Source organism: Coregonus clupeaformis, chromosome 24 (assembly GCF_020615455.1).
Source record: "Coregonus clupeaformis isolate EN_2021a chromosome 24, ASM2061545v1, whole genome shotgun sequence".
NCBI lineage: Eukaryota > Metazoa > Chordata > Actinopteri > Salmoniformes > Salmonidae > Coregonus > Coregonus clupeaformis.
Window position 1 is genome coordinate 21,752,414 of NC_059215.1, and position 24,906 is coordinate 21,777,319.

General features: G+C 47.1%; 1 protein-coding gene across 2 annotated transcripts in view; it reads right to left on the minus strand.

The window, feature by feature from the left end:
* LOC121538450 (plexin-A1) overlaps positions 1–24,906 on the minus strand; it is a 247,557-nt gene that overhangs the window by 100,816 nt on the left and 121,835 nt on the right. For both annotated transcript variants that reach the window (XM_041846467.2, XM_041846466.2), the window contains exon 4: positions 13,738–13,869. In XM_041846467.2, the coding sequence (XP_041702401.1) occupies positions 13,738–13,869 (132 nt within the window). The remainder of the gene's footprint in view (positions 1–13,737; positions 13,870–24,906) is intronic.

Here is a 24,906-nt window from a genome sequence, read left to right on the forward strand (position 1 = left end):
ATCTCTGGTCCAGAGAAGGATTTATTACAAATAAATAACAGCCACAAATGAGGCTCTCATTTAGGTCACAATGGAGAGCGTCTTAATCAGTCACGGGAAGGAGGAAGCAAGGGAGGAGAGAGAGGGAGGGAGATGGGAGAGAGGGAGGGAGCTGGGGGAAGGAGGGAGGGAGCTAGGAGAGAGAGAGAGAGAGAGAGGGAGCTAGGGGGGAGGGAGGGAGAGAGGGAGGGAGCTAGGGGGAGTGGGAGGGAGGGAGCTAGGGGAGTGGGAGGGAGAGCGGGAGGGAGCTAGGGGGGAGGGAGGGAGAGAGGGAGGGAGGGAGCTAGGGGGGAGGGAGGGAGAGAGCTAGGGGGGAGGGAGGGAAGGAGGGAGGGAGCGAGGGAGGGAGCTAGGGGAGTGGGAGGGAGAGAGGGAGGGAGCTAGGGGGGAGGGAGGGAAGGAGGGAAGGAGCTAGGGGGGAGGTAGGAGAGAGAGGGAGGGAGCTAGGGGGAGAGGGAGAGAGGGAAGGAGCTAGGGGAGTGGGAGGGAGAGAGGGAGGGAGCTAGGGGGAGGGAGGGAGAGAGGGAGGGAGCTAGGGGGGAGGGAGGGAAAGAGGGAGGGAGCTAGGGGGGAGGGAGGGAGAGAGGGAGGGAGCTAGGGGGAGGGAGGGAGAGAGGGAGGGAGCTAGGGGGGAGGGAGGGAAGGAGGGAAGGAGGGAGGGAGCTAGGGGGAGGGAGGGAGAGAGGGAGGGAGCTAGGGGGAGGGAGGGAGAGAGGGAGGGAGCTAGGGGGGAGGGAGGGAAGGAGGGAGGGAGCTAGGGGGGGAGGGAGGGAGAGAGGGAGCTAGGGGGGAGGGAGGGAAGGAGGGAGGGAGCTAGGGGGAGGGAGGGAGCTAGAGGGAGGGAGGGAAGGAGGGAAGGAGCTAGGGGGGAGGGAGGAGAGAGAGGGAGGGAGCTAGTGGGGAGGGAGGGAGAGAAGGAGGGAGCTAGGGGAGTGGGAGGGAGAGAGGGAGGGAGCTAGGGGGGAGGGAGGGAGAGAGGGAGGGAGCTAGGGGGAGGGAGGGAGAGAGGGAGGGAGCTAGGGGGAAAGAGAGAGGGAGGGAGCTAGGGGGGAGGGAGGGAGAGAGGGAGGGAGCGAGGTGGGAGGGAGGGAAAGAGGGAGGGAGCTAGAGGGGAGGGAGGGAGGGAGAGAGGGAGGGAGCGAGGGGGGAGGGAGGGAGAGAGGGAGAGAGGGAGGGAGCGAGGGGACAGAGAGAGACACACAAATGTAATTGCGACTCTGATATTTCATTTCACATAAGGGCAGCGGCATGGGCCCGGCTAGGCAGGCCTGCTGTAATCGCTCCATCTGTGTAATTTGCGCCAAAATAGAATGTGCTATCAGAGCACAATACTGTGATGAATGGGTCATTCTGGTAGCACCCCTTCAGAACCAGCCCCATGATGTCACACACAGATTAGGTCATCCCTCTGACCACCCAGAAAACCACAAGGCTTCATTTCACACCAACAAACTTTTCCTTCTGGAGGCTTTTTTCATTCCTTTTCCTCTCATCTGTCTTGAATTTGGCTGGGCATAGAGAGAAATATGGTAAATGAGGCCATACATCATAGCCACTGACACAGACACAGCCTTGAGTGAGAGGGGGCGAGCGAGAAAGGGGGAAAGGGGGGGGGAGAGGGCCAAAATGCCATGCGGCACTGTCATCTGCGCTCCGCTCTTTGTGGCGGCCACCACATTCTCACAGAGGACAAAGAGAGCCATTGACCAAATAGGCAGGTGACTTGGTGCATTCCTTTATACCACTGGTCACAACCTACACTCTTAGAAAAAAGATTCCAAAAGGGTTCTTCGACTGTCCCCATAGAATAACCCTTTTTGGTTCCAGGTAAAAACCTTATTCGTTCCAGGTAGAACCCTTTTGGGTTCCATGTAGAACCCTCTGTGGAAAGAGTTCTACATGGAACCCAAAATGGTTCTACTTGGAACAAAAAGGGTTCTACCTGGAACCAAAAACGGTTCTTCAAAGTGTTCTCCGAAGAACCCTTTTAGGTAGCACCTTTTTTTCTGAGTGTACTGAATGAATGACATCCACCTCAACGAGTTCTGTGGTATCAGACGAGGGCCGGCAGGCCAGAGGCCAGCTAATCACAGCACAAAAAGCTGCTTATGTTACTGTGTTACTGTGTCCCTGAACCTTCCTGACAAATCACATTTTCCTGCTTAGCCCTGATTCCTCTGTATTCAGACAGTGAAGTAACATGACCTGGTTTCATCCACATTTCCTGCTGTTCTGTCCCTGTGTCTGTTCTGTCTCTGTGACTGTTCTGCCCCTGTGACTGTTCTGTCTCTGTGACTGTTCTGTCCCTGTGACCCTTCTGTCTCTGTGACTGTTCTGTCCCTGTGACTGTTCTGTCTCTGTGACTGTTCTGTCCCTGTGACCCTTCTGTCTCTGTGACTGTTCTGTCCCTGTGACCCTTCTGTCTCTGTGACTGTTCTGTCCCTGTGACTATTCTGTCCTTGTGACTGTTCTGTCCCTGTGACTGCTCTGTCCCTGTGACTGCTCTGTCCCTGTGACTGCTCTGTCCCTGTGACTGTTCTGTAGGAAACAATGACAAAGGAGCAGATGCTGCTGAGAGTGAGAGTGGATCTGCTCAGATCATCTTTCTAGAGTTCAGACACACTTAGTCCCTCTCCTGCCTATAGCTTATAAGAAATCCTGCTATGCCCTCCGACGAACCATCAAACAGGCAAAGAGTCAATACAGGACTAAGATTGAATCATACTACACGGGCTCCGACGCTCGTCGGATGTGGCAGGGCTTGCAAACTATTACAGACTACAAAGGGAAGCACAGCCGCGAGCTGCCCAGTGACACGAGCCTACCAGATCAACTAAATTACTTCTATGCTCGCTTCGAGGCAAGCAACACTGAAGCATGCATGAGAGCATCAGCTGTTCCGGACGACTGTGTGATCACGCTCTCTGTAGCCGATGTGAGTAACACCTTTAAACAGGTCAACATTCACAAGGCCGCAGGGCCAGACGGATTACCAGGACGTGTACTCCGAGCATGCGCTGACCAACTGGCAAGTATCTTCACTGACATTTTCAACCTGTCCCTGACTGAGTCTGTAATACCAACATGTTTCAAAGTGACCACCATAGTCCCTGTGCCCAAGAACACTAAGGTAACCTGCCTAAATGACTACAGACCCGTAGCACTCACGTCTGTAGCCATGAAGTGCTTTGAAAGGCTGGTCATGGCTCACATCAACACCATTATCCCAGAAACCCTAGACCCACTCCAATTTGCATGCCACCCCAACAGATCCACAGATGATGCAATCTCTATTTCACTCCACACTGCCCTTTCCCATCTGGACAAAAGGAACACCTACGTGAGAATGCTATTCATTGACTACAGCTCAGCATTCAACACCATAGTGCCCTCAAAGCTCATCACTAAGCTAAGGACCCTGGGACTAAACGCCTCCCTCTGCAACTGGATCCTGGACTTCCTGATGGGCCGTCCCCAGGTGGTAAGGGTAGGTAACAACACATCTGCCACGCTGATCCTCAACACGGGGGCCCCTCAGGGGTGCGTGCTCAGTCCCCTCCTGTACTCCCTGTTCACCCATGACTGCATGGCCAGTCACGACTCCAACACCATCATTAAGTTTACCGACGACACAACAGTGGTAGGCCTGATCACCAGAGACCTGGCCGTGTGGTGCCAGGATAACAACCTCTCCCTCAACGTGATCAAGACAAAGGAGATTATTGTGGACTACAGGAAAAGGAGAACTGAGCACGCCCCCATTCTCATTGCTGGGGCTGTAGTGGAGCAGTTTGATAGCTTCAAGTTCCTTGGTGTCCACATCACCAACAAACTATCATGGTCCAAACACACCAAGACAGTCGTGAAGAGGGCACGACAAAGCCTATTCCCCCTCAGGAGACTGAAAAGTTTTGGCATGGGTCCTCAGATCCTCAAAAAGTTATCGAGAGCATCCTGACTGGTTGCATCACTGCCTGGTATGGCAACTGCTCGGCCTCTGACTGCAAGGCACTACAGAGGGTAGTGAGTACGGCCCAGTACATCACTGGGGCCAAGCTTCCTGCCATCCAGGACCTCTATGCCAGGCGGTGTCAGAGGAAGACCCTCAAAATTGTCAAAGACTCCAGCCACCCTAGTCATAGACTGTTCTCTCTGCTACCGCATAGCAAGCGGTACCAGAGCGCCAAGTCTAGGTCCAAAAGGCTTCTTAACAGCTTCTACCTCCAAGCCATAAGACTCCTGAACAGCTAATCAAATGGCTACCCGGACTATTTGCATTGTCTCCCCCCACCCCCTCTTTTACGCTGCTGCCACTCTGTTTATTAGCTATGCATAGTCACTTTAATTCTACCTACATGTACATATTACCTCAATTACCTCCACTAACCTGTGCCCCCGCACATTGACTCTGTAACGGTACCCCCTGTATATAGCCTCGCTACTGTTATTTTACTGCTGCTCTTTAATTATTTGTTTTTTATTTTTAAGTAAGTAAGCATTTCACTGTAAGGTCTATACCTGTTGTATTCAGCGCATGTAACAAATACAAGTTGATTTGATTTGATTCCTTTTCTACTCAGAGATCCTGGCAATCTGCTGCTGATTAAGTTGGGAAGATGAGATCACAGAGTTAATAAAACAAGAATGTTCTCTCGAGCACAGACCTTTCCACCTGGTGACAATGCTGCCTTTGTTTAGTCACGTGCAGGTGTGTGTGTGCTCTGTCTCTGTAACTGCTGCACATTACTCTTGACAAAGCACTGAGATCTGTCATTGGTAGTGAGACACCAAGCAGTCATTTGCTTGTCATCATTGAGCTTCAGCCTCAGTCACTCCTCGTGAAGACACCCTCCAAGCCAATAAACCTTTCAATCCCATTCGTGGTCTTTTATACACCCATAAGAGTGTATCCGGATGCACACATTCTCATACTAACTCTGCACCTAACACGAAATAACACACATTCAATTTTGTGAGAACGCACATGTACAACACGCAAATCAACTTTTGCTACATTTCCTTCCTCATGTTGATCCTCATAATTATATTAACAAATCAGATTTCAGTCAGCTGATACTTCCTCCTTTATTCTTTGAAAGAAGAAAGAAAAAACTCCATCAGAGACTCAAGTAGTTGCTATTAATTGCCTGTGCCTGTGCTGACAGGGCTAAGGTTTCTCCACTGTACTCTACTGTACCAAAATCAATACCACCAGGGCCATTTTCTCTTCATTACAGCAGTTGATTATGTCTATGTAAGCACTGCGATGGCCAATTACAACCAAAGAGTCACATTATGTTACCGTTTTACACTGGTGACATCACATGACCTTACCATCGACATCTATATAGTTATAGTAGAGAATAGATGACAATCTCCACGATAACCATATCCTGTACAGCGAGGAGCATGACATCAGTCAGAACATCCATTGATTATGGATCATAATTCAGTTCATCCATACATATATATTGTTAATTAGAAACAAGACCATCTACATGACAGTTGAGGTCAAGGATGACTTAATATACAGTGTATTCATCATTCTTCTCCTGAGAAAACTTTAGTCCTGGACTAATCTGTCTGTATTTCCAAAGACGTAGGCGTTGAAACTTTACGGATGCACCTAGTTCTCCTCTGCGTTTCTTTATTGTCAGAACAACAGCGGGAGGAGCTTCCGTGTATAAATCCAACGCACGTTAATCGAAATGTCTCTCCTCGAAGCTAAACGGACAGTTTTATGTTTCTCTCCGGTCCCAGCGTTTACAGTGGGGAGATGTAGTACGATGGGCTATCTGGAACTTTTAATTAACTGCTTGTGAATATGGGGAATGGTAAATGATTCTGTCAGTTTGGGAAATTGAGTTTTTGATGTTTGAGGCACAACACTATCCTTCTACGCAGGCATTTCTATTATCCAATGAGTAGAGACAAATGGAGAAAAGGCAGGAGGGGATAGGTAGGATAAACAGAGTGCTTCTCTCTCTCTTGTTTCTCACCCCCACCGACCGACCATTACTCTCCTGAAAGCACAATGATTACACACGGTGCAGGAGAATGGTTTATACACCCGTCTGAATTTATCTGGAACCCTGTCCCTGCAGGAACTAATAGGACAAATAAAAGTGAGATTAAGGCTCTGTTGGCTGATTGGGAGGTTACATTAAAAAGGTAATACACAACCCCACCATCAGGTCATTTACAGTATGGGAAGATAACATGTCATGTTCTAATGGTGATCCATCACACCTGCTGAACACCCTCAGGAGACAAGATGATGTATGAGACAATGAGACTAATATTATTCACATTGATTAGATATGCTTCCGTCCCATATGATGTATGATAGGTATTTCCTATCTCAACACTAAGGGAGCTAAGGGAGAACAATCCCCTTCAGCTGCTCTGAGTCTAAACCAAGACAAGACAAGACCAGGGCTGTCTACTGGGAACCTGTTGCATCATCTACTCCACAACTTCACCTCAGGTTACATCTCAAATGGACCCTATTCCCTATATAGTGCACTACTTTTGACCAGGGCCCTATTCAAAAGTATTGCACTATATAGGGAATAGGGTGCTGTTTGGGATGCACATTCAGTGCCCGGGAACAACACATGCTCCCTGTAACTCCATGCTTCTCAGTTGTCATGAGAAGTTATAACAATACTGTTTTGTATCACGCTGCATCTTCGGTAACAGCAGTACGTGAATCCGATATGGTGAAGAAGGCTACATTTCCTAAGTAAATATCTCTGAGAAAAAGACAAACAGAAAGAGATAATGTCTGTTCGTATCTGGTGACAGCCAAAGCCCTTTCTCAGGTTGCATACTGTCAACAAATCCCAAGTCTAAAACCATTGTTTTGCAGCTCAGTGAGTGCTGTATACAAAGATCTTGGTGATTTTTGTCTGAAGTGTGAAACTCCATTCCACAGATGGCATAAGCCCCTATCTGAGCCCATCTCTTTAGCAGGCTGCTGTTTCTGAGAGAATAGCCATCACTCAGCTTTCATCCTACTCTCATCTCAGGATGGGCCACAGAGAGAAAGAAAGAGAGGGAGACAGAGAGAGGTGGGAGAGGGAGCGGGAGAGATAAGAGAGACGCTCCCCTCTCCGTGCTGCCGACCACAGGGGTACGGGGCCCATTGACTCCTTCACCAGAGGAGATGGTGGGAGTGAGTGAAAAAGAGAGAGAAATCTCTTCACACCAATTCATTTCTCCACCTCTCCTCATCACTCTCTTTCTGCGTGTGTGCAAGAGAGAAGGAGCAGAGGGAAAAGCTGGTGTGAGCTGGCTCTGAATCCCAGACACATTCAATGTTCTGTCTGTCACTGCTGCCTGCTCAGATGCTAACATCAGTCAAATGTGATCTGTTTTGCCGATATACTGTATAAAGCAGAGATAGGAAAATACATACCAGATTCTCTCTAGTTAAAGGGAGAGTGCCTGTCGGTGTGTATGTGTGCCACTGTGTGTCTGAGCCAGAAGCAAGAATGGAGGCTGGACGTGGTTGAACTAGGCCCTAGGGGGTGGTGTCTCATCTGACACCCCAGGAACGAGGCTATGGCCAGGGAATAGCCTCAGTGTGAGGAGAGTCGGCCATGGAGATCCCTACATGAACATTCATATATCACCCTAACATGCATGGGCATCTAGATGACATAGGTGACGTACCAGTGGGCCATCCATGCTCATCTATAATACACAGCCTTGCGTTAATAAATCATAGGACCAGTAGTGATGGAAGTCACTCATAATGGTAATCATATTTATATGACAAAAAAAATCTCCATGTAGCCTATGAGATGTTTCCTCTTGCTCTGCTGTAGCCAGTGTAGTAAGGGAATGTGTGTGTGTGTTTTCCAGTACACTGTTGGGGGTTGGGGAGAGGTATAGGGGACAGGGTCAGGTTCTCTGGGGCCAGGGCTAGCTGCAGTACTAAGGGAAGGGAAGGGGGATACTATATACAGTAACTAAGTGGAGTCAGTGTGCTAGTGGTCCTCTGCTCCAGCAGAGCATGAGGCATGGAGCAGTAGAGCTGCTAGGCTCAGGGGTCCCCTCCTCCTCCCAGCTAACACAGCTACACCACAGAGGGCATAACTATTGCAGCTACCCAGGGAAAGACCTACATTCGCACACTACCTAACCCTCACAGCAGTGCTCAATGCAACGCACATGCAGTGGTATGTATGAATATGTGTATCGGTCACTTCTTAAAAGCTGTTTCCCTCTAGAGGGTTGAATGTTGTTCTGGTTTTGGTGGAGACTGAGAGAGAGAGAGGTTTCATGTTTAACATCGCTGCTTGGACTTGGCCGTGTAGTGATCGAACTCTATGTCAAGGCCACTCAAATGGAATCCATTTGTATTAATTACAGCCCATCTTTCCTTTAAAGATTTAGACACATGGAGGTCGATTAGCTGTATTCGCTGGGAAATTGCAGCGAATCAAACTATTGCGTGTCTGTGCTAGAGCTATCGCACTGTAGTGGTCGTTATGGTAGTAGAGATAAGATAAGATGAGACAGTAACATGATCTAACACTGCATTTCCACTGGATCTCTTATCAGTCTCTATCTGCAGGAAGGTTACTGTAAAGCTACTGTAAAAATTTACAGATAGAGAGAGGGTGGTCAGTGTGTCAGATACAGTGAAGGAAAAAAGTATTTGATCCCCTGCTGAGTTTGTACGTTTGCCCACTGACAAAGAAATTATCAGTCTATAATTTTAATGGTAGGTTTATTTGAACAGTGAGAGACAGAATAACAACAACAAAATCCAGAAAAACACATGTCAACATTTTTATAAATTGATTAGCATTTTAATGAGGGAAATAAGTATTTGAACCCCTCTCACTCTTAAAGGGAGTGCTCCTAATCTCAGCTTGTTACCTGTATAAAAGACACCTGTCCACAGAAGCAATCAATCAATCCGATTCCAAACTCTCCACCATGGCCAAGACCAAAGAGGTCTCCAAGGATGTCAGGGACAAGATTGTTGACCTACACAAGGCTGGAATGGGCTACAAGACCATCGCCAAGCAGCTTGGTGAGAAGGTGACAACAGTTGGTGTGATTATTCGCAAATGGAAGAAACACAAAATAACTGTCAATCTCCCTCGGCCTGGGGCTCCATGCAAGATCTCACCTCGTGGAGTTGCAATGATCATGAGAACGGTGAGGAATCAGCCCAGAACTACACGGGAGGATCTTGTCAATGATCTCAAGGCAGCTGGGACCATTGTCACCAAGAAAACAATTGGTAACACACTACGCCGTGAAGGACTGAAATCCTGCAGCGCCCGCAAGGTCCCCCTGCTCAAGAAAGCACATATACAGGCCCGTCTGAAGTTTGCCAATGAACATCTAAATGATTCAGAGGAGAACTGGGTGAAAGTGTTGTGGTCAGATGAGACCAAAATGGAGCACTTTGGCATCAACTCAACTCGCCGTGTTTGGAGGAGGAGGAATGCTGCCTATGACCCCAAGAACACCATCCCCACCGTCAGACATGGAGGTGGAAACATTATGCTTTGGGGGTGTTTTTCTGCTAAGGGGACAGGACAACTTCACCGCATCAAAGGGACGATGGACGGGGCCATGTACCGTCAAATCTTGGGTGAGAACCTCCTTCCCTCAGCCAGGGCATTGAAAATGGGTCGTGGAGGGAGCTGAAGGTTTGAGTTGCCAAACGTCAGCCTCGAAACCTTAATGACTTGGAGAAGATCTGCAAAGAGGAGTGGGACAAAATCCCTCCTGAGATGTATGCAAACCTGGTGGCCAACTACAAGAAATGTCTGACCTCTGTGATTGCCAACAAGGGTTTTGCCACCAAGTATTAAGTCATGTTTTGCAGAGGGGTCAAATACTTATTTCCCTCATTAAAATGCAAATCAATTTATAACATTTTTGACTGGCGCTTTTCTGGATTTTTTTGTTGTTATTCTGTCTCTCACTGTTCAAATAAACCTACCATTAAAATTATAGACTGATCATGTCTTTGTCAGTGGGCAAACGTACAAAATCAGCAGGGGACCAAATAATTTTTTCCCTCACTGTACAGCTATGGCTGGGGAAATAATATAGACTCCATACTGATATGGCAGGGGCAGTTTTCTGCATCTGTTTATAAGGCCAGACTATGTACAGTATAGTACAGCGAGAGATACTATGTAGTACAGTACAGAGAGAGATACTATGTAGTACGGTACAGAGAGAGAGACTATGTAGTACAGTACAGAGAGAGACTATGTAGTACAGTACAAAGAGAGACTATGTAGTACAGTACAGTACAAAGAGAGACTATGTAGTACAGTACAGTACAAAGAGAGACTATGTAGTACAGTATAGTACAAAGAGAGACTATGTAGTACAGTACAGAGAGATACTATGTAGTACAGTAAAGAGAGAGATAATATGTAGTACAGTACAGAGAGAGATACTATGTAGTACAGTACAGAGAGAGAGAGACTATGTAGTACAGTACAGAGAGAGATACTATGTAGTACAGTACAGAGAGATACTATGTAGTACAGTACAGAGATAAATTATATGTAGTACAGTACATAGAGATACTATGTAGTACAGTACAGAGAGAGATACTATGTAGTACAGTACAGAGAGAGATACTATGTAGTACAGTACAGAGAGAGATACTATGTAGTACAGTGCAGAGAGAGAGACTATGTAGTACAGTACAAAGAGAGACTATGTAGTCCAGTACAGAGATATAATATGTAGTACAGTACAGAGAGAGAGAGACTTTGTAGTACAGTTCAGAGATAGAGACTATGTAGTACAGTACAGTACAAAGAGAGACTATATAGTACAGTACAGAGAGAGACTATGTAGTACAGTACAGAGAGATACTATGTAAAGCAGCAGTGTATCCAGTCAGTACTCTCTCTGGGGATGCTATTTGACTAATGGAGAGGTCTCATCTTGCTCTGCACATTTTCTGCCGTATAAATAAAGCTGTCATGTTCAAATGCAGGAAGAGATCTTTCCCCCGGTGTAAAGGGCCTGTCCCCCATATGAAAGGAGATTCATATTCATGCTATCAATTAGGACACATGGGAGTGTACGGTACAGAGCAGGGGAGCGGGGGAGTGGGGTGGGGGTGTACAGCAAAATATACACACAGGCTGTACTCAGTCTCTGACTAGTGCTCTGGGTTTAATTCATATACAATTGAAGTCGGAAGTTTACATACAATTGCGACCAAGCTTTAACTTTCTGATTGATGTTGCTTCAATATATCCACATCATTTTCCTTCCTCATGATGCCATCTATTTTGTGAAGTGCACCAGTCCCTCCTGCAGCAAAGCACCCCCACAGCATGATGCTGCCACCCCCGTGCTTCACGGTTGGGATGGTGTTCTTCGGCTTGCAAGCCTTCCCCTTTTTCCTCCAAACATAACACTGGTCATTATGGCCAAACGGTTCTATTTTTGTTTCATCAGACCAGAGGAAATTTCTCCAAAAAGTACAATCTTTGTCCCCGTGTGCAGTTGCAAACTGTAGTCTGGCTTTTTTATGGCGGTTTTGGAGCAGTGGCTTCTTCCTTGCTGAGCTGCCTTTCAGGTTATGTCGATATGGGACTCGTTTTACTGTGGATATAGACACTTTTGTACCTGTTTCCTCCAGCATCTTCACAAGGTCCTTTGCTGTTGTTCTGGGATTGATTTGCACTTTTCGCACCAAAGTATGTTCATCTCTAGGAGACAGAATGTGTCTCCTTCCTGAGCGGTATGACGGCTGCGTGGTGCCATGTTGTTTATACTTGCGTACTATTGTTTGTACAGATGAACGTGGTACCTTCAGGCGTTTGGAAATTGCTCCCAAGGATGAACCAGACTTGTGGAGGTCTACAATCTTTTTTCTGAGGTGTTGGCTGATTTCTTTAGATTTTCCCATGATGTCAAGCAAAGAGGCACTGAGTTTGAAGTTAGGCCTTGAAATACATTCACAGGTACACCTCCAAATGATGTCAATTAGCCTATCAGAAGCTTCTAAAGCCATGACATCATTTTCTGGTATTTTCCAAGCTGTTTAAAGGCACAGTCTACTTAGTGTATGTAAACTTCTGACCCACTGGAATTGTGATACTGTGAATTATAAGTGAAATAATATGTCTGTAAACAATTGTTGGAAAAATTACTTGTGTCATGCACAAAGTAGATGTCCTAACCGACTTGCCAAACGTATAGTTTGTTAACAAGACATTTGTGGAGTGGTCGAAAACTAAGTTTTAATGACTCCAACCTAAGTGTATGTAAACTTCCAACTTCAACTGTACACCATCCACTGAGTCACATAACATGCATTGTGCTTCCACACATTTTTATAGTTTCTCTACCTCTCCTTTTTTCCCCCTTGTTTTCATTTATCTCCTCCTCCTCCTCCTGTACCCCTCAAATGTGGAGGTTAAATGGCACCGGCTGATTTTCCCCCGAGGACGGGTGCCGCGTTTGTGACAGAGCCCGCCTCCCAAATCATTTGATGGAAAATGGCTATTGATATTCAGTCATCCCTTTCTGGGGTTGTCGGGGGGGAGCCGGGGAGAGCTGCAGGCTGGCGCCGTTATGATGGAGTGCATGGTCTGTCTGTCCCGTAAGTAAGGCCTTATCAGAGGCCTTATCACAGAGCCAGGCGGTGTCACAGAGCCAGGCGGTGTCACAGAGACAGGCAGTGTCACAGAGCCAGGCAGTGTCACAGAGCCAGGCAGTGTCACAGAGACAGGCAGTGTCACAGAGACAGGCAGTGTCACAGAGACAGGCAGTGTCACAGAGACAGGCAGTGTCAAAGAGCTTGACAGTCCATACCTCTGTCACCTCATGTCACTATGCCTCAGAGCAGCCAGGAGACCTCAACACACACCAACAGCTCTGCTCTGACATGTAATAATGTAATACTGCATGGCCATCAAGAGGAGGGCCGGGAGGAGAGGGTGACGGGGGCTGAAGGGAGGGGGAGAGGGGGCCACGGGGTGTTAAATTGCAATCCAGAACAGAGAGAGGGGCATTTTGAAGAAGCCGTTTCAATTTAAACCCCAGAGATGAATCCTTAGCGGTAAGCCTTGGTGGCCCCTAATCTCTCATCACCCTGCTAACCAATTCCATCTCTTCTATTCTGATATAGAGAGAGAGGCTGGGAAGGGGAGGAAGGATAGAGGGGTGGTGGTGGGGAGCCCCCAGTAATGATGGAGGAAGTGTCTTTAATGAGTGTTCAAGAGGAGGCCCTCCAATTAGAGCTTAGGGGAGAAACCACATGAAAGAACAGAGAGATCAGGGAGAAAAGGAGAAAGAGAGGAGAGTACAAATAACTGGGGAAGAGGGGAAATTTCTCCTTCCGCTGGTGCTTTGGTTAAGAGGGGGATTTGGACACTTATTCCATCAATGAGGATCACAGAGACCCCCTTTCCTGCTCTGTTGCCTGTGATGAGGGGTGCTGACTGGGGGAGGAACATTTGTGAGGGGAGAGGGGGCTGGGCAGGGGGGCTGGCTCAGTGCTGTAAATCAAACGGAAGCAATCACAAAGAGTGCCTGGAGTGTCTGACACACAGAAAACAACCACACAAACACACATAACGCTTACGCTTGTGTCTAAAGGTGAGTGTTTGTTGGTGATAGTGTGTTTTCTATGTATGAGAGTTTTTACATACAGTGTGTGTGTGTGTGTGTGTGTCAAGCTTGTACCTGTTTGTCTGTGAGGGCATAGATGTGCTGGTGGTCTGGGCTGAAGAGTAGGTCTCTGTGAATGGGACTCCCCTCGCTCACCGTCACGTTCTCATACAGCATGACAGGCTGGTTGACGGAGTTCACCAGGATCTGAAATACACAGTAGTCGTCAGTACATTTACAGCACAGGAGAGTTGTCAGTACAGTAAAGTTACAGTCCATACTTTTACTGTACATATGCTGTAGGAAGAAGCCAGAACAGGTAGAAAGTTAAGTATGGCAGGTAGTCTCTGTAACGGTGAGACTTGTCAAATAAAAGTGGATTGTGTGTAATGTTAGTGACAGAATGATAGAGCACTGTGGAGCATCCCAGCCACAACATAAAGGAAACCAAAGGCCTCTGTAAATCTGACAGTCCATTTCTGCTCCACAACCATAAATCATCAGACAATTGTACAAGCTGCTGCTGTTGTTGCTGCACTCTACCCCACTCTCTTTCTCTCTCACACACACACACACACACACACACACCCACACACACACCCACACACACACACACACACACAAGCTCTCTCTCTCAAACACACACACAAACAAAAGCACAGACAAACACATACCCTGTCCTGACCTACTGTTCCATTTCTGCACAACTAAGTCTCAGTTTGTCAATGTTGTTATTATTACAAAAGAATGATCAGAGCATTGTAATGACCTACGTCGAACCATGTACTCAAAATACCAAAACAAAGGTCAAATACATATTCAACTATTCTGCCTCCAGAAATGTCTCCCTGTACAGCAGAAGCTCTTTCTATAATAATAATAATCAATCAGAGTGTGTTGCCCTTTCATGTGTTTGACTTGTTGCCAGGGGCTGGCAGCAGCAGCTATTACTGGCTGTATTTACTGTTGTGTTTGTCCTTAGAGTACAGCCTGCCGGTCTCCTTCCCAAGTCTGTTATGTCCCACTGGAGACCTGCCTGCCTGGCTATAGCTATCATCACCAAACACTGCAGTCTCCCTGCTCAGGGTCTAGTGGATAATACAGGCATTTAGCTAACACACAGCACTGTGCCTGTGTGCCCCTATGTTAAGGGGAGGGCTTGGTTAGGGGAGACTAATGCGCTAAAATAACTGGTCCTTGGACAATAACAACAGGGGAGGAGAGCGGAGGAGACCCCCCCAGCACCCGCCCCACCTACCGACTTCCAAAGGCCCTCTGACATCAGTCAGCCTGCTCCTAGTTTTAGGAAGGTGTCCTGTGCTGAAGCTTGTATCACAGTACAGCACAGTTAAGTGATTTGGGTCAAGTGGTTCAGGAGGACACAAAGCCAGAGCAGCAGGACCATCAGGCCACCGTATGGTCTCAAACTCCAGTCTCCCCAACAACTGTGTAGTGTGTAGCATCCTCCAGAGGAGCACCACAGTCATCCAGTAGACTGAGGAAGAAGGCAGGGGTCATCCAGTAGACTGAGGAAGAAGGCAGGGGTCATCCAGTAGACTGGAAGAAGGCAGGGGTCATCCAGTAGACTGAGGAAGAAGGCAGGGGTCATCCAGTAGACTGGAAGAAGGCAGGGGTCATCCAGTAGACTGAGGAAGAAGGCAGGGGTCATCCAGTAGACTGAGGAAGAAGGCAGGGGTCATCCAGTAGACTGGAAGAAGGCAGGGGTCATCCAGTAGACTGGAAGAAGGCAGGGGTCATCCAGTAGACTGGAAGAAGGCAGGGGTCATCCAGTAGACTGGAAGAAGGCAGGGGTCATCCAGTAGACTGAGGAAGAAGGCAGGGGTCATCCAGTAGACTGAGGAAGAAGGCAGGGGTCATCCAGTAGACTGGAAGAAGGCAGGGGTCATCCAGTAGACTGGAAGAAGGCAGGGGTCATCCAGTAGACTGAGGAAGAAGGCAGGGATCATCCAGTAGACTGAGGAAGAAGGCAGGGATCATCCAGTAGACTGAGGAAGAAGGCAGGGATCATCCAGTAGACTGGAAGAAGGCAGGGATCATCCAGTAGACTGAGGAAGAAGGCAGGGATCATCCAGTAGACTGGAAGAAGGCAGGGGTCATCCAGTAGACTGAGGAAGAAGGCAGGGATCATCCAGTAGACTGGAAGAAGGCAGGGGTCATCCAGTAGACTGAGGAAGAAGGCAGGGATCATCCAGTAGACTGAGGAAGAAGGCAGGGGTCATCCAGTAGACTGGAAGAAGGCAGGGGTCATCCAGTAGAACGTGCAGGAGGAAGAAGTCAGAGGGGGATGATAAAGGACAGGTCTGTGATTTGTGGTTGTGTGGCTCCCTCCCTCTCCCTATAGGACAAGTCTCATTACAGAGCCAGCAGGCCAACGCTGATAATACCAAGGACACTGCATCCTATCTCTCTCTCGCTCTCTCTCTCGCTCTCTCTCTTTTCCTCTTCTTTCCCTCTCTCACTTCCCTCTCTTCCAGAGAGCTTTCCTCTCCCCTGATTCATTCTGTACTCTGTCTGCACTTCCCTACTCAAACTTCTCTCTCTGTTACTAGGCATAATATTCTACTTCCAACATAAGGAATGGCCCAGAGGGAATATAGCTCTCCCCATTCCCCCTCTACTCTTACTTAAGAGGGACCCCTACGGTTAACAATTAGCCAAGCTAATAATTGAGTATAATGCATGTGCTATGATGGGAATAAATGGCCTCCTCCAATCCATTTACTATAGGATCAAGGTTTCTAGCTCTACAATTGTAGCGTAAAGATATTAAATTATTTCAATATTCTGTAAGTGGTCTGAGCACAGGTCTCCTAGGCATGCACACACACACACACACACACACACACACACACACACACACACACACACACACACACACACACACACACACACACACACACACACAGACACACACACAAACACACACACACAGCCAGGGCCATGCTTAGAGAGGAGAGCGCTCCACATATTACTCAAACAATAGCCTCTTGGACACGAGCCAGGAGTTTTGCAAGAGCGAGAGGGAGAGTGGAGAAATTCACTGCGTTCAAGTCGGTCTCGCCTCATAAAGGTGTCGAGAGATATGAAGTGGGGAGGACAGTGGGCAAAACAAAAACACATTTGATTCCTCCCGGGCTGAAGGCTTTAAATGTGGCGAGCGGCGGGCGCAGCCGAGTGACCACAGTGCTACAGCCCCGTTGAGGCTTATTGCTGTTGTCCCCACAGTAGATACCATATCACTGGAGCTCAATCACAAGGAGAGGTCATAGCACTGCACTGCTGCTCCAGTCAGCCACCTCCAACGCTCCACGTCAGCACAACCCTGGTCCTTGAGTACCCCCAACAGTACACATTTTCATTGTAGCCCTGGACAAGCACACCTGACTCAACTTGTCAACAAGCCCTCAATGAGTTGAATGAGGTGTGTTTGTCTGGGTTACAGTAAAAATGTGTACTGTTGGGGGTACTGAAGGACCAGGGTTGGGAAACACTGATCTAGGTTAGGTACAACCCTCCTCAATCTGTTTTATTGGAGTGGGAGGGACAGGGTAGGACAGGGCCAGTCTACTCCTCCTGTCCTCATCTTCCTCTCTCTGTTCACCGTGGCTGATTGGAGGTAGAGGGGAAGTGAGGGATTAGATAATAAAATGAAAACCGCTGTGCTGTAGGCTGTGGGGATGCTGTTAGTCTCCAGATGAGCCATGCTTAAGGTCAGGGTGAGTTCACCAGCAGGTCACACCTTGGCTGCTCGCATGCCAACCAAACACAACCACAGCCTCAGACAAACCTTACTGTCTAGTGCAGTTCCAGAGCATCACGGCTGTCTGCCAGTGACATTACCAAATTAGAGTAGGTCAATAGTGGGAGGAAGAGAGGAAGGGCTGCACGCATGCACACGCTATAACAAAGCAGTAGTATGAGGGCCAGTGTCAAGTGTCTCTTCTTGGGATTGGATCTCCATCCAGAGTCAAAGGCCAAGCTCATTCCACTGCTAGCATCTTCCATTAGATTCTGTGAGTGGAGTGGAGCGATGGAAGGGGAGTGCGGGGGACGGGGGGGGTATTCTGACTATCTGGTACAGTACAGGAAGCCAGCGGTGTGGTCGCCATGCAACACAACACCGGGCAGGAAATACCTGCGGAGATTAAGACAAATGAATGACAGGTGCTTTGTCATGAGATCTCCTCTCCTCTCCTCTCCTCTCCTCTCCTCTCCTCTCCTCCCACCCTTCTCTCCTCCCTCCCTGCCTGTCCTGTGTCTGTGCCAGACACTACAGCAGCTAGTGACCCTTCAAATCCCAGTTGTTAGAAATCTATTTACTCTGGCTTGGAGAGGGGCACAGAGAGACATTTGGCTAATGAAATCAAACAGGGGCACTTTCCAGATGAGACTGGAACCAATTTCATTAGGCTCCCAGTGATGTGCTGTGTAGTACCATGGGCTGTAGTGGGGATAATGGGAAGACATGATGATCGATACCAAGGCAGAGCTCTAGTGTAAAAGTCAATATTGTGTCACTTTTTCCCTCTGTTTTGACTATTATCATCTTTTTCCACTTACAAAACAAATGGAATAATTGTGATCATTTCAAAATACTTTGCAATGAGCAAAGCATCAACAAAGCTTGCTTAAATCCACGCTCAAAGCCCCTTAAGCCTACTCAACGTTTGTCAGTCTTTTACCACAACTGTTCAATTCAATGAGCCAAAAACATCAACAATTGTATATGGTTATTAAACTGATCACGCCCACTGTTAGAAATCGGATAGAATGATGAGACCTGGTGCTACTGTCTGTCTCAGTCTGCGTGTGACCGTTCCTTTCTGGAGGGCATCCAGAGTATCACACACACCTGCTGACAGCACAGTCTGCATCTCCTCCTCATCACCTTCTCTGTACACACACACACATGCACACGCACTCCTACCAACTTACACACCCATTCAGCCACATCAGCGAGACAGGTATAATGCAGACAGACAGACAGACACAGTACTGTAGCCCTAAGGTAGCATGTTACAACCTCGACCTGATGCACACCTCTGCTGGAGTCTGTCATTAATAATAAGAAAATAACAAGAGGAACGTTTCTGTATGAGAGACAGAGAAAGGCATGAATACACCCCCCCCACCCTCCCCTCCAGCCCCTCCCTGTGTTTGAAGCTCCCTCCTTCATCATGGCTGCATCTGTTCTCTCCTTGTAGTGGTGGTCCTCTGGGACTGGCTGGCATGTCTCAGCCTAAACCCTCTTTAATCTTTCAGAGCCCGATGGGTAGAGTTTCTCCTGCGCCAGTCATCCCCGCTGCCATCTCCCCGCGCTGCCACTACAACCACGGTTCCGCCCGCTGCCGCTCTTGACATAACTAGGTCTCCCCGTGCATAATATAGCAGCTATCCGCTAGACTCCTGCCTTTGATACAGGGTCCTTAGAAGTGGAGATCTGCATCTGATTGAACCCAATCACTCGCTAATTAATGAGGGCAACAAGCACTGCCACCACTCAGTTTTCAACACTGCCCATGTCTGCCCGTCTCTGCCCAGCCGTGCCAGTCGCCCATCCCCTGATGGAATGGAACACAGCAGCACCATGGCATGGCATGCAACAGACACTCTGAAACATGAGTCTCGGTGACACAGTTTTGTGACAATGAGAGCAACGTTAGAAGAACCAAAAGTAGGTTACATTCTAGCAAAGAAGAAAAATAGTACCTTAATACTGTTGCAGCTGAATGTACAATTATTAGGCTTATAGTAGCTGCTGTGGTGTTTTGTGTTGTGTGGCTACACATCTGGTTGAGTTTTATCTTCATTAAGAAGGGATTTTCTGTGGTGGACAGGAGAATAAAGAGGGGATGAAGGAAGGAAAGAGAGGTTGATGAGGAAGCTGCCCTACAGAGGAGAGAGGAACCAGCTCTCTGATTAAAACAACTCCGGCTGCAGCAGAGACCAGACCCCCCCCCCCTAACCAGTGCTCCCATCCTCTAGGTCAGGGATCATCAACTAGATTCAGCCACGGGTCAATGTTTTCTTGAGCGGATGGTCAGGGGGCCGGAATATAATTACAAATATTTTGTAGACTGCAAATTGAACGCAAGAAGCCCAAACAGATATTTGACTAAAACATAATCATTTCAAACCTTGCTTACATTTGTATATACGATCACATATATTTCTCTATTATGCGTGGGAATACTTTGGAACAGATGTCCAAAATGGAAATCTCTTGGAGCTGATTTGATGGTGTTTTACAGTCTTTTATGTCCAACAATAAAAAATAAAAATAACAACACTTTATTTATTTTTTGGCTCAGAAAACTTGGGGGGCCTAAGAAAATCACCCAATTTGGCCAGCCAGTTGGGGAACCCTGCTCTAGCTCATCAGCACATCTCCTGACCTCTCCCCTCTCTGAGTAACCCAATCCATCTCTCCATTCCTTCCCTGTCATACCACCTCATAAAAGTCTATGTAATTCATTCACACACAGATGGAACTTCAGCATGTGTTTTTTTATATGTGGATCTAGGGCAGGCAGAGAAAACAAAGCACCAGTGCTAGCCTACATACAGCAGGGCTCGCAGGCTCCACCAGCCCCCCAGAGCAGCCCTATTATCCTTGAGGGGATTGCTGTGCCAAGAGTGGCAAGGCCTGGCCATGGTAGTAACACTCTAGAGGGGTGTGAAGAGGGAAACCATGCTGACCCAGAGGTGGAGGAACTAAGCAGGTCGCTGGGACCCAGGGCTGATGAGGGGGGGCCAGGTCCAATCATAGGGCCTCTGGTGTAGTGGTCTCCAGACTACTGCCTAGCTCTTGTTTTCACAACCCCAGTCATAAGCATTTCATTATGACAGCTCCTAGATGAGGGCAGGGGCCTTTTCTCTGTGCTCGCTCTTGCTGCACTTCCTCCTGCAATATCTGATTTGGCTCTGGGTCTACAGTGCCGACCGGGTCCTCAGAGCTTTGGAAATAATTTCATTTCTATTTCTTCCCTCCCTCAACTTGCCTCTCTCTACTTTCTTTGACAAACCCGATGCACACCGGCAGTCAAGCGAAACACACTGTATGGAAAAGAATGTGAGGTTTGCCCTGCAGTGAGTAGAGAAACTACTTCTAAGCCATCTCCATTTGTCAAGAACAGTGCTGTGGAACCAAGGAGCCACTATCGAACAGTCTCTTAGTGGAATGGGGGGAGAACGCATAGAATATACAGGGGGGAAATTACACAAGCTAGAGAGAGCCTTTGGCTATGGCTTATATACAGTACATCTGCCAATGCATCCATCCATTTATAATTCAACATTTGGGTCATACATAGACAACTAGGAGAGATAGACTGTATCTGTTTTTAATGGAGATAAGTCAGACTCATATTGTTCACCTTTATCTGCTCTGGGCTGCTAGGGGAAACATTAGAACAACCCTCTCACCATTTCAGTCTCACTTTCTTCAACCCCCCTGTCTCTGAGAGATGGTTCCTTCCACTCGCCTGAGATGCTGAGAGTGGAGCAAACAGAACAGATGCGAGACTACGGGTGAATACCCTCACCATCACCATCACACACTAGCCTTGGATGCCTCTGACATAGAGAATATAGGTCAGTCCTGCAAAACAGAGCATATCTTGGTTCTACCCAGCTCTCTGAATGTTAGCAAGGCAACGCAGAGAACAATATGTTCCTCTGAAATAGGATTGAGTATGCCTTTGTACAAAAATCTGTCATTGTACTTCCATTATCCATCTTTTTCAAAAATGAAGAGAAACTGAAGTGTTCCTAAACAAGGGTTCGGAGTGTCCTAGACCAAGCAGAACATCTAGAAAAACAACATCCTTCAATAGTCAACTCTAAAAGGGTCCAATCGTCCCTGTCTCATCAACAGTTCCCAACAAGGTAATGATGTCAGGTTTAATGGATAAACGATGTACTCTGTCATCAAGACACTGTGTAAGCAACACTGTAGAACAGAGAGCCATGGCTGAGAAGCACCAGTGAGGTAAGCAGGGATGAAACAGGCATAGATGGAGAAGAAATTAACCTGGAGAGAGAGAGCATACATTTCTTTCCACAGGGCCGGGGGGTGAGACAGGGATGCAGCTTAAGCCCCACCCTCTTCAACATATACAGTACCAGTCAAAAGTTTGGACACACCTACTCATTCAAGGGTTTTTCTTTATTTTTACTATTTTCTACATTGTAGAATAATAGTGAAAACATCAAAACTATGAAATAACACATATGGAATCATGTAGTAATCAAACAAGTGTTAAACAAGTCAAAATATATTTTATATTTGAGATTCTTCAAATAGCCACCCTTTGCACACTCTTGGCATTCTCTCAACCAGCTTCACCTGGAATGCTTTTCCAACACTCTTGAAAGAGTTCCCACATATGCTTAGCACTTGTTAGCTGCTTTTCCTTCACTCTGCCATCCGACTCATCCCAAACCATCTCAATTGGGTTGAGGTCGGGGGATTGTGAAGGCCAGGTCATCTGATGCAGTACTCCATCACTCTCCTTCTTGGTAAAATAGCCCTTACACAGCCTGGAGGTGTGTTGGGTCATTGTCCTGTTGAAAAACAAATGATAGTCCCACTAAGCCCAAACCAGATGGGATGGCGTATCGCTGCAGAATGCTGTGGTAGCCATGCTGGTTAAGTGTGCCTTGAATTCTAAATAAATCACAGACAGTGTTCTTTGCAGCAATTCGACCATGAAGGCCTGATTCACACAGTCCCCTCTTAACAGTTGATGTTGAGATGTGTCTGTTAGTTGAACTCTGTGAAGCATTTATTTGGGCTGCAATTTGGGCTGGTAACTCTAATGAACTTATCCTCTGCAGCAGAGGTAACTCTGGGTCTTCCATTCCTGTGGTGGTCCTCATGAGAGCCAGTTTCATCATAGCGCTTGATGGTTTTTGCGACTGTGCTTGAAGACATTTTCAAATTTCTTGAAATGTTCCGGATTGACTGACATTCATGTCTTAAAGTAATGATAGACTGTCGTTTCTCTTTGCTTATTTGAGCTGTTCTTGCCATAATATGGACTTGGACTTTTACCAAATAGGGCTATCTTCTGTATAGTCTGCAACACCCGGCCTCACCCTACTAGAATCTCAAGTTAAATGTTTTCTGTTTGCTGATGATCTGGTGCTTCTGTCCCCAACCAAGGAGGGCCTACAGCAGCACCTAGATCTTCTATGCCATCAAAAGTAATATAAAATTCGACATACCAATTAGGATCTGGCAAAAAATACTTGAATCAGTTATAGAACCCACTGCCCTTTATGGTTGTGAGGTCTGGGGTCCGCTCACCAACCAAGAATGCACAAAATGGGACAAACACCAAACTGAGACTCTACATGCAGAATTCTGCAAAAATATCCTCTGTGTACAACGTAAAACACCAAATAATGCATGCAGAGCAGAATTAGGCCGATACCCACTAATGATCAAAATCCAGAAAAGAGCCGTTAAATTCTACAACCACCTAAAAGGGAGGGATTCCCAAACCTTACATAACAAAGCCATCACCTACAGAGAAATGAACCTGCAGAAGAGCCCCGTAAGCAAGCTGGTCCTGGGGCTCTGTTCACAAACACAAACCCCACAGAGCCCCAGGACACCAACACAATTAGACCCAACGAGCAAACTGGAATGCTATTTGGCCCTAAACAGAGAGCACACAGTGGCAGAATACATGACCACTATGACTGACCCAAAATTAAGGAAATCTTTGACGATGTACAGACTCAGTGAGTATAGCCTTGCTTTTGAGAAAGGCTGCCGAAGGCAGACCTGGCTCTCAAGAGAAGAGCACACTGCCCACAAAATGAGGTGGAAACTGAGCTGCACTTCCTAACTTCCTGCCAAATGTATGACCATATTAGAGACACATATGTCCCTTAGATTATACAGATCTACAAAGAATTTGAAAACAAACTCAATTTTGATAAACTCCCATATCTACTGGGTGAAATACCACAGTGTGCAATCAGAGCAGCAAGATTTGTGACCTGTTGCCACAAGGAAAGGGCAACCAGTGAAGAATAAACACCATTGTAAATACAACCCATATTTATGTATTTTTATTTTCCCATTTGTACTTTAACTATTTGCATATTGTTACAACACTGTATATATACATAATATGACATTTGAAATTTCTTTATTCTTTTGGAACTTCTGAGTGTAATGTTTACTGTTAATATTTATTGTTTATTTCACTTTTGTTTACTATCTACTTCACTTGCTTTGGCAATGTTTCTCATGCCAATAAAGCCCTTAAATTGAATTGAAATTGAATTGAGAGAGAGACAGAGAGAGAGAGATACTTTTGTGAGTGTAATAAAGCCCTTAACTTGAATTGATACAGAGAGACAGAGACAGAGAGAGAGACAGAGAGAGAGACAGAGACAGAGACAGAGAGAGAGACAGAGACAGAGACAGAGACAGAGACAGAGACAGAGACAGAGACAGAGACAGAGACAGAGACAGAGAGAGAGAGAGAGACAGAGACGAGAGACAGAGAGAGAGAGAGAGACGAGAGACAGAGACAGAGACAGAGACAGAGACAGAGACAGAGACAGAGACAGAGACAGAGACAGAGACAGAGACGAGAGAGAGAGAGAGAGAGAGAGAGAGAGAGAGAGAGAGAGAGAGAGAGACAGAGACAGAGACAGAGACAGAGACAGAGACAGAGACAGAGACAGAGACAGAGACAGAGACAGAGACAGAGACAGAGAACAGAGAGAGAGAGAGAGAGAGAGAGCTGCATCTGTCTGTTGAGGGGAGAAAAACAACTAGCTAACTGCTGTAGAGAATAACAAGCAGGCCTTGTGTTGTTGTGTTCTTTTACCCCCATAGCAGAGGTGTGTCTAAAAACAGTCTCTACAGAGAGGTGCCATGTGGAGCTACCAGGATACTCACAGGGGGAGGGTGAGGGGGGGGGGGAGTCTGGGGGAGGCAGTGGGGGATAGAGGGGTGTTAAAATAACTACCAGAAGACTCAAAGGTAAAGGGGGAGAAAGTATGGAGAAAACAGCCTTGGGGGAGGGAGAGTAGTCAAAACAAACCCAGTGGAGCCTGGTGGAGTCTCCATGGTAGGACTGTCTTCATGAGGCAACAGCAGCTGATCTGAGGCCAGCAGTAAGAGTGAAAATAGCACGGCCTCTAAATCAGTCAACACAGCTACTGTAGGTAGATGGCACACCCATTATGAGGTCTTCA